The sequence below is a fragment of the Durio zibethinus genome, chromosome 27 (assembly GCF_047325235.1).
Source record: "Durio zibethinus cultivar Kanyao isolate XHJ-2024 chromosome 27, ASM4732523v1, whole genome shotgun sequence".
In the NCBI taxonomy this organism is placed as follows: domain Eukaryota; kingdom Viridiplantae; phylum Streptophyta; class Magnoliopsida; order Malvales; family Malvaceae; genus Durio; species Durio zibethinus.
Genome location: NC_143188.1, coordinates 11,903,114 through 11,913,761, shown reverse-complemented (window position 1 = coordinate 11,913,761; position 10,648 = coordinate 11,903,114). Strand labels below are relative to the sequence as shown.

General features: G+C 32.3%; 1 protein-coding gene across 2 annotated transcripts; it reads left to right on the top strand.

The window, feature by feature from the left end:
- The first annotated feature begins 2,301 nt into the window (after positions 1-2,301).
- Positions 2,302-7,943, top strand: LOC111280114 (23 kDa jasmonate-induced protein-like). 2 transcript variants are annotated; one of them, XR_002688992.2, is made up of 3 exons: positions 2,302-2,855; positions 5,816-6,111; positions 7,685-7,943. XR_002688992.2 is itself a non-coding variant. In XM_022867279.2 (2 exons), exons 1-2 carry the CDS (start codon positions 2,403-2,405, stop codon positions 5,990-5,992), a joined length of 630 nt encoding a protein of 209 aa, XP_022723014.1. In that variant the 5' UTR covers positions 2,302-2,402; the 3' UTR covers positions 5,993-6,238. The 2 variants fall into 2 exon arrangements, 1 of the variants encoding a protein (XP_022723014.1); XM_022867279.2 differs by lacking the exon at positions 7,685-7,943 and having other exon boundaries at positions 5,816-6,238.
- The last annotated feature ends 2,705 nt before the right edge of the window (positions 7,944-10,648 follow it).

Sequence of the window (10,648 nt, the reverse complement as noted above, 5' to 3'; positions counted from 1 at the left end):
AATATTATCCGATATTAACAACCTTGCTTTCCACCGCCCAGTCAACTTTTCTCACCTTCCGATGTTCTTAAAGTTTTCAATATGTCATTTCCCTCATCATTCTCTCTCTTTTCGCTGTTCAGATCTCCCAACAAACACATCACGGTCGCCGATCACCATTGCTGCCGTCACCCAGTGAAACCTAAAACTTCTTCCTCTTACCCTTCTTTATGGTTTAAAAATCCCAAAAACACTTAGCCAGAAAGCCAAATGATCAACTCATTGTTGAAATTTTTTTTTTATATTTCGTATTTGCTATTGGTGATTTACTCGCTGGTTTCTTCAATTGTGAATGATGCTTGCTACTTTACGTTGCTTACTTCGATGATGATTTTCTGTGTGTCATTGCCTGTATCTCTATCAATTACTTGTTGATGTTTAACTGTGATTCACTGCAATTGTGAGATTTTTTCGATTGTATTTTTATGTGTTGGGACTTGTTGAAGTGGGTTTTTTTATTTGCTGGGTTTCTATTGCAGAAAAGGTGATGGAATGGGTGCTAACAAGGGTGTGAATACATTGGTCTCGGCTTCTTGTTTGGAAATGGTGGTGAATGGTTTTTGTGATTGTTGATTAAGGCAGGGTCTTTGATTGTTTTTGTTTCTCCTTTTGGATTGTAACTAAAATTGCTGGGTGTGGGTGATGTGGTGCGATTTTGCTTAGTGGTGAGATGGCAGTAAAGTAATGTACTGTACTCAGGCAGAGATGGTAGAATGGTAGTGGTGAATGAAAGTTTGGATGGCAGTGTGTTTGTGCTTGGATGGTTGCTTAACCCCTCCCAGAATGTGCTTGAATGTGCTCTTTAAATAAAAACTGAGTCTCAACAGAATTCAAGAATCAAAGATAAGATTCCATTTCGTGGGATTTTTCTATATGATTTATTTTAATTTTAATTTTAATCCCAACAACTTTATCTTCAAAGGAAGTTTAGTCCAAACCAAATTTAAATATTATTGTTTATCATTTTGTTTTTTTTTTATTTTTATCTTCTTAAAAAATATATAATAATAATAAAATAAAATAAAATAAAATACAAAAATATAAATGCATAAATGGGCTGATTAGGATTTAAAATCTAAAATAAACTAAAAACTCAAATTACAAACCCAAAGTCAATCAGGCTAGCCCGAAGCTCAATTAAAACCTTACAACTTAGATTATTTAAATCACATCTGACACTAACGGGAGATTTAAAAACATTTTCAATGATTTCAAGATGTTTTATAAGTAAATAATTCACATAACTTCCATGCAAATCATGGTTATCCCGGGATTCTCGCAAGCTTGGATGCGAGACCCAGCTAATGTCGCCTCTTTCCATGTGCAGCTTCCGATTGACCCGCTCTAACGTACGTCCGTTTTAAAGTATTATAGGTTCCAAAGCCAATGGACAGGTGATGGGACAAAAACAATAAAAGTGACTTGCCAATCACGACAAGGGAGGGGTCGGTAGGTACCATTTTTCTAAACATAAATACGACAAGTGGTGACAAAAATGACTTGCTAATCAGGACAGGGGAGGGGCAGGTAGTTACCATTCTTCTATCTAAATTCGAGAAGTGGTGGGACAAAAACAATAAAATTGACTTGCTAATCAGGACAAGGGAGGGGTAGGCAGTTACCATTTTTCCAAACCTAAATTGTTGCTTGAACACTCAAATAGCTATTTTCATCAATGTTGTAATTGGGCAATATCTTAATGCATGAAAGGGACAGTACTCTCCATCAGGTATTATATAAGCGTGTGTTTGGGAACTAAAGGAGGTTCTTAATTACTAAAACACTCACAAGAATCAACTATGGCATTGGCAACTGACGTGTTTGGGGAGCCCGTCACCGAAAATGTTGTGATGGGAATCCCGGAGTATGCGAACAGGGCACGCCAAATCAGAGCAGATGTGGCTAGGCGATGGAAAGAAAGAGATGGTAAGTACGAAAAAGCTTTGGAATACGTCAAGGCGTTGAAAAGTCAATGGGGCACAGGAGTCTCCACACTCTGCCTCGTTTACAATGCTACCGGTGAACCATTGACCTTTGTTACTGGTCATGATTGGGTGACAATAAATTTGAATCGGGAGAGGGGAGGGGTAGGTAGGTGTCATTTTTCTAAACCTAAATTCGCCTAGTGGTGGGACAAAAACAATAAAATTGCCTCGCTAATCAGGACAAGGGAGGGACAGGTAGGTATCATTTTTCCAAACCTAAATTTTTGCTTGAACACTCAAATAGCTATATTCATTAATGTTGTAATTGGGCAATATCTTAATGCATGAAAAGGACGGTACTCTCCATCAGGTATTATAAACGTGTGTTTGGGAACTAAAGGAGGTTCTTAATTGCTAAAACACTCACAAGAATCAACTATGGCATTGGCAACTGACGTGTTTGGGGAGCCCGTCACCGAAAATGTTGTGATGGGAATCCCGGAGTATGCGAACAGGGCACGCCAAATCAGAGCAGATGTGGCTAGGCGATGGAAAGAAAGAGATGATAAGTACGAAAAGGCTTTGGGATACGTGAAGGCGTTGAAAAGTCAATGGGGCACTGGAGTCTCCACACTCTGCCTGGTTTACAATGCTACCGGTGAACCATTGACCTTTGTTACCAGTCATGATTGGTTTGGGCACATTTACCAGACATACCCACGGGTGATTGCAAATGGGCAGTGGGGTGGGTTTTTGCATGTCAAAACTGCTGGGGCAGCTTCTGGTTCAGAGGCAGCCGTTGTTTATCGCGGCAAAAATAAGGATGGAAGAGCCACTGACTGGCTGCTGGCTTGGGACAACCCTTGGAGGAGAATTGACCTTGACAACCAGGTAAAATTTTTAACTTAATAATAATTATAATAATTACTTATAGTAGTACTATTAATTTCAATCCTTTATTAATTATCTATTTATATGTATAATTAATTTTTTTTTTGTATAACAGTCATTGATATATCTTTAACTTTTATTTAGATTTAATTTCGTCTATTTTTAAAATATATTCTTTTAATAAAATTAGATATGATAATTTTAATCACAATAATGATAATTTTGTAAACATCAATTTTTGTTTGCATTAATTTTATATTCTAAATTAATTTAACTTTAGAATTTATTTTCAAATTTTCATTAGATCAATTTAATATTGATTTTTAAGTTATGAATTGTTAATAAGAACTCCAAAATTAACTTCAAATGTGATCAAGTTAGTAAAGTTCGAAATTGAGTTTAAGATATTGGGTCAAAGTCCATTGCAATATGCATGAGTCAAAAAGACTTAAAATCTTAAGGTCCAAATCAGTTGGGCTTGAAAGCCCAACGTCTAATTTCCATGTTTTAAGCCTAAACTTGTTTCATGTTTTAATTTGAAAAAATTAAAAAAAAAAAAAAGAAAGGAAAAAGGGAAGTCAATGAGAATGGGTGCTTTACCCACGAGCTTTCATCGGCCTAGCCCCAATCTACCCACCATTGAGCCCCTGCACCAATCCCTTCTAGTCCTATCAGCCACCCTAACATTACAATTCTGATATAGCCACCATGGATAGCTCAAAACCTGCTGGTAATGGGATTTGAATCCCTGAAATTAAAGGATTGGTCTAAAACACCTACACAATAAAATTAAGACAAAATCATCGAAGTAGGGGATTTTTTTTTTAGACACCATAAACTTTGCAAAAATAATCTTACATACACCAAAACTAATTCAATCGAATCACCCCTGAATCCATCATTCGGCCGATATTTCCAAAACTCACCACAATGAGCCTCAACAGCCTAACCAAAACATTATCTACCCTGCAGTCGAAACCTACTACTGGATTTAATACCTTCAAATCCCAATAGCTCTCTATTTTCCACCACCATTTGACAGCTTCATGATCACCCTTCACCCATAACGCAAACATTAAATAAAATAAAACTCAAACCCAAAACTTACCTTTATCAGAAAAACCCATCCATAAACAAAAAAAAAAAAAAAAAAAACACAAGAAAAAATCCATATCCCCTGGAAGGGGAAAAGCAGCGCAAAAAAACAATAAAAAAAAAACCAAAAAGATAAAAAAATGAGGGAAAAAGGCCATGGAGCCTCGGTTAGGCGATTATAGGGAAGTTTCAGAGCATTAGGTTTGTTAAGAAAAAGGTATTAGGCAACAGAAAGATATACTAAAAGCCTCAACACAGTGAGCCTCAACAGCCTAACCAAAACATTATCTCCCCTGTAGCCGAAACCCACTATTGGATTCAGTACCTTTAAATCCCAATAGCTCTCCATTTTCCACCACCATTTGATAGTCTCATGATCGCCTTTCACCCACAATGCAAACGCTAAACAAAACAACACCCACACCCGAAACTTCATTACAAAACCTGTCCAAAAACCAAAAAACACCAAAAAAAAATCCACATCCCTTGGAAGGGGAGAAGCAGCACGAAAAAATAAAAAAAAAAACTAAAAAAAAAAGAGGGAAAAAGGCCATGGAACCTTGATTTTGGCGATTCTAGGGAAGTTTCAAGGCATTAGTTTTGTTAAGAAGAAGTATTGGGCAATAGAAAGATATACTAAGAGGACCGATTTAGAGTGATAGGGGCTGATTTTTCGAGCTTAACAACTGTAATTTACAAATAAAATCTAGAAGAATCCAGAAAGTTTTTAAGAGATATAAGTTGGGAAAGGGAAAGAGGATAACAAAAAGAGTCATGAGAAAATTTTGAAGGACTTTATGGCATCGACTGATGGCGATTAGCGACGAGGGCGGAAAGGCTGGCCGAAAATTGGGAAATATGTGGTTATTGGCTTTATGTTTCAAAGCAAATGAGAGATTTGAGGTTTAGTGATCGAAAATGAAAAGGACAAACGAAAGAGATGGTAAATTTTTTTAGGTTTTGTAATTGGTAGGTTAATTAAAAGTACGTAGTTTTGGGAAGAAGAAAAGAAGACCATGGCAGCTGCCAACCCAACCCGTTTTATTGACCAGCCCATGACCCAAGAGAGGTCCAAACTGTATGGATCTATTTTGGGCAATTGATCTAGATCTCATTATTTGAATGGTTTTGGGCTTTGAGTTCAAAGGTAATTTGGGTATGTTCCATTATTTGGTTATGTTTTATATTTATTTGTTTTAATGCTTCTTAATATGAATTAGTGATAAATTTATTTATGAAAAATTATGTTAGTGTAAAATTTTATTATGAAATATTAGTAAATAAATGAAAATATCTCTAGAGATGAGATTTTAAGGTATTCTGAATAGCAATATCTAAAAAATTTTTAGGAGAAAAAACTTTTTTCAATATTATTAACGTATTATAATATTTTAAGAGTTTTTTCAATAATAAAATTTCAATTTATTTTTTTCAAATAAAATAGAATAATAAAAAAAATGAAAAGAAGATTAATAAAAAAAAAAGGTCAAAATTATAATGAATAAAGGTAGTTAAGGAAATTATTCTTAAATACCAAAATGAAGATTTTTTTTTATCAAAATTAAAGGATAGTATATAATTAATTAGTATTATTTTTTAATGAATGCTATGAGAGTGTTGATCATTCCTCACACGTAATCACAACAGACATGATTTAAAATTTTAACAAATATTATATATGCATTTGGTAAAAATCAAAATATTTATTTGATGTTTGGCATAAAATTTTACATGTATTAAATATGAAATAAACAAAAATATATACACGAATTGTTAAATTTAAATATTACTATGCATTTTTTCAAGATGCTATCTACTTCTCATTCTCATTGACAAAGAAAGAGTAATGCAATGCATGTGTGCAGGCGTATGCTGAGATCCACGCAGCTGGCTACTTTGAAAGGGTTGACTGGGGGGCAATTGCCAAATGCTTAGAAGGGGCTACTTCTCAGCATTATGCAGCATGGGAAGGATGCATTGCATACGTAAAGACGGAAAGTGATACTTCTCCTCTCTATGAGGCAGTACTTTCACTTGAATAAGCTGTTTTTATTATATCTATAACATCTATAAGGGTGAGAAAATGCCACTACCTCGCAGTATAACAATAGTCTTTAGCTTTTTGGTTTAATGGTTGGGAAAGCTTAAAAGAACATGCAAGGTAAAACCTCAAACTTCACTATCTTGTCAATTTGTCATGTATTTATAATTGTAATCTAGGAGTATGTGTGTGTGAACTCTTATTTATCTGTTATTGGTGATAATATCGTCATTATCTTTTTTGTCTGTCTTTAAAAAATCTAGAAAATAACATTTATGGTATTATATCACATTTGTTAAATTTTTAATTTTCACTTTGTTTTTCCTAACAGTTGTGCTACATGGTGGGAAAGGAACTAATATATATATAATTTCCCCTTTCAAGATCCTTTAATTTGTAGTGGCAAAACTTTTTAAATTGTTCAAAAGTATTAGTGAGTTTTTCCAAGATCTCTCTTAAGATAATTATGGAATCAAATCTATAATTAATATCTTTTTAATTACTACTAGAAAAAAAAAGTGTTACTGCATGTGCATCCTTTGTAGATAATGCCTAGTTTATCTTCTATGGGTGTTCCCTTCCTCTCTTTTCCTTTTGATCATATTTATCCAAAGATCCGAGGTTTTTCCAACATGTAGGGTTTTTAAAATATTTATTTTTTAATAAGAGAAATTTTAAACTTATTTCTTTAAGAAAGGTATTTATGTCATGTTAATGACATATCAATTCCATATCCTATTTTATAAATAATAGTTTAAACAAAATGTATATGTTTTTTAAATTGAAACATTATACATGTAAGGTTTCTTTTACTAAATTATAATCTCTCGTAAACCCTAAATATTATTTTCTCCCTACATTTTACTTTTTTTTATTAAAAACAATTTTCTTTATAAAATTTTAGACCACAGAGGTTTGTAAAGGAAATTATATTTGGCAATATTGTTCCTGATCTCAAATTTTTTTTTTGATTTTGTAAGAATTCTAAGCCTTGTAGTTTTGGCATTGAATTATAATATAACCTCCAAGTTAATTAGGCAAGCAAAATTAGTAAAATTCATACTAGTAGGCTTTGTTTTTACATGTATAGACCATAATTTATTGGGTTATTTTAATTTAGAATCTTTTTATTATCAATTTTTTCTTGACTAAAAGAAATCCAATTGTCATTATTGCATCATTCTCTTTTTTTTTTTTTGTTTTTGGTTAGAGTATCATATATTTTGATGAACTCAGAATTTGAACTTGAGCTAAGATAGACCATACAATTGAGGACATCTTTGCCCATGTAGTTTTCTCCATGATCAAGCCATAAAGGGTTTGAGACTAGAGTTTAATATTTCATAAAGCTTACAAAGAGCATTATGAGAATATTGCCTGTTTATGGACTTCTTTCATAAGTGAATAAAAAATCATAGTTTTAGCTTACATTTTTGTTTACAATTTCTAACTACCAGCGGAATCTCTGGTCAGAGATATATGCAATACAATTTTAATTGCATTGTTTGAATTAAAAATAAGTAGATTTTAAATTTCTTACATCTTAAATAGCTTGGTAAAGTGGATGGTTTTTCTACTTGAATTGTTTGCTTTTGTATCTAAAGCAATTGCATTTGGTATTTTTATGTATTATCGAAATTTTTATTATTTATGATATTGAGCTAATAATTATTTTTTATTGTTTCAATGCTAGTTGGTAATGATTGGAAGAGAAATTTCAATTTTTTGTTATTGGAATGGTAGCATCATTGAAGGATCAAATGGCTTGCGTTATAATTGTCCTCCTTTGAAGCAATTAAATTGAAGCAAAAAACGAAATTCAACACATTGATAGACAAAATGTATTGCATTCTAGAATTTGATAGAGAGTGAGTACAACTAAATTTGATTTGTCAATATCCAACAATAGTAAAATCATCAATGATTAAATATATCTATGTATTTATTGTGGATGATGGTAGCATCGATATCATGTTGGAAATTTCATCTATTTATCTCTCTATCAGTAATGTTGAAGTGTATTTAGAAGTGGAATCAATTTTTATTGGACCTGTTGAATATAGGCATCAATCTACAAGTTTTGTTCCATTTGCGCTATTGCCAACACAAGACAATGACATTTCATTGAATCATGCTAATGCCCACCACGCTAATCATCCATTTTCACCAAGTAGTAGTGAACCTATCATAGAAAGGCAAGTATCAATCATAGGTAATATTTTTGGATTCTCTAATTACGAAAATATTAGCCAATATGACAAAGATACAAGTATGAATAAAACTACAGTAGACATTTTGGTTTTATTTTGAATCTAACAATATATTCAAGGATATGAATGTGAATAATGAAGTACTTGAAGAAGAAAATGAAGAACACGAAGAGCAAGAAGATTTTGAAGAAGTCAACCTAAAAATTGATAATACCACTATAGAGGTGTCACTTCATGAGCCAAACATGTCACTTTTCACCAATATTGATCAAGTTAATGATGCTATTATTAGTAATTGGACACCACAAAGCTAAAATTTTGTTTGGAATCATGATCTTGAGTTGAGAAAACGTTTAATTTTTCAAGATAAGGTAAAATAAAAAAAAGTTGTACAATTGTACTCCATTAAAAGACACTAAAAGTATGAAGTGGGTGAAAACAAAAAAAAAATACGATCATTGAAGGGCAAAAGGTATTGGAAAAGTGGATGCAAATGGAGGCTTCATACGTATCAACATAAAAGTCATGGAATTTTGAGATTGCTCAATACAATGGCCCTTATACATGTGTCTAACTAAGGTTGAGTTGTGATCACCCATAACTAGACTCAAATTTGTTAGCACATAAGATTGAAAGTCAAATGAAAGTTGAACCTTCTATTCTAGTTGCAACTCTAAATACTAAGGTAATTTTTTTTATAATGTCTTATACAATATGTGGCATGCAAAACAGAAGGCCATCACAAATGTTTTTGGTGATTGGGACATATTTTATAGGGTATTACCTAAATTTATTGTTGCACTTGAAAAGTGTAATGGGACGATTATTATGTGGCAATTTAAGTAGTTGCGAGATTCTATTATTTGAGTATTTGAACTATTCCATCGTGTCTTTTGGGCTTTTCCACCTTCCATTTAAGTATTGTAGACCAATTACAAGTATTGATGTTACTAATTTGTATGAAAGATATGAAGAAAAAATGCTTATTGCGATGTGAATTGTTGCTAATAACCAGCTTTGCCACTTGCATTTGCTATTGCTAAAAAAGAACCTTTTGATAGTTGAAAATGGTGTCTTACTTGCATTAAAGAGAAAGTCACTCAACAAAAAGAGATTTGTTTGATATCTGATCGTTATTGTGGTATTTATGTAGTAATGAATGAGCCTGGCTCTATATGGTAAGAACTATGGGCTTATCATCGATTTTGCTTGTGATATATATGCAGTAAATGATAAGTTTCATAATAAAAACTTGCAAATACTTAAGTATAGAGCTAGAAATGTGCATCAGTTATGAAAGTTTGATACCATAATGAAAGAGATAAAAATGATTAATCCCAAAGCTCGAAAATGATTAGATGAGATACTGATGCAACAATGGGCACTGGCATATAATGGTGGTTAACGTTAGGGAATAATGACAACTAATTTATCTGAGGTGTTCAATAGTGTGCTAAAAGGGGCTTGAACTTTACCTATCATAGCATATTGCAATTAATCTTTTATTGATTGGTTAACTTTTTCAGCACCAGACAAGGCATTGTACTAAGCCATTGGCAAAAAAAAACTTGTACACTCCTCATGTTACAACTAAACTTTAAGGTTATTTGGCAAAGGCTAACACACATGATCTTGTTCCATTTGATATACAAAAAGGAGTGTTTGAAGTAATAACTACATCTTATGGTGAGAAAATGCAATGAAGTCATAACAAACAAGTTGTTCAACTTGATAAAAAAACATGTACATGTGAAAAATGATAAATTTATAAGTTTCCTTTTCCACATATGATGGCTGTATGTGGAAGGTTGGCATTTGATAGTTAGGAATACATAGAAAAGTATTATTCCATTTAACAATACTCCCAAACTTAGGTACCTTAATTTAATCCAATCCCTCATGAAATTTCTTAACTAGAGCCTAATATCTTATAATTATTATCGAATCCTAATCATAAATGCTTAAAGAAAGGTTAACCACAATCTACATGAATTAGAACTAAGATGGATATCAATGAATGTTGAACAACAATTCGTTACAGACTTTGTAAACAACCAGGCCATGATTGTAGGACATGTAAAATGAAAAGACATAAAAATTTAAATGCATCTATAGTTTAAAATGAGATATAAGGTTTTTTTTTTATTCTTTCTCATTTTAGTTTATTGAAGATATACTTTGATAACTAATTTCTCTAAAAAAAACTACTAGCACTTTATATTTTTCACACTTCATTTCTAAATTATCAATTTCTTCTATTTTTGCTTGTATGTTTGCTTGCATTTTCTTTGTATTATTTTTTTTTCTCATTTCCAATGCTAAAATTTTCAGCAATAGATTTTGAGACTAGATTTTTTACTTTTGACTCTAATTTCATAAATTAATAAAAAGAATTTACTTGTCTAATACTGGGAAAGAATGGATATTCATGAGAAACATTCTTTTTC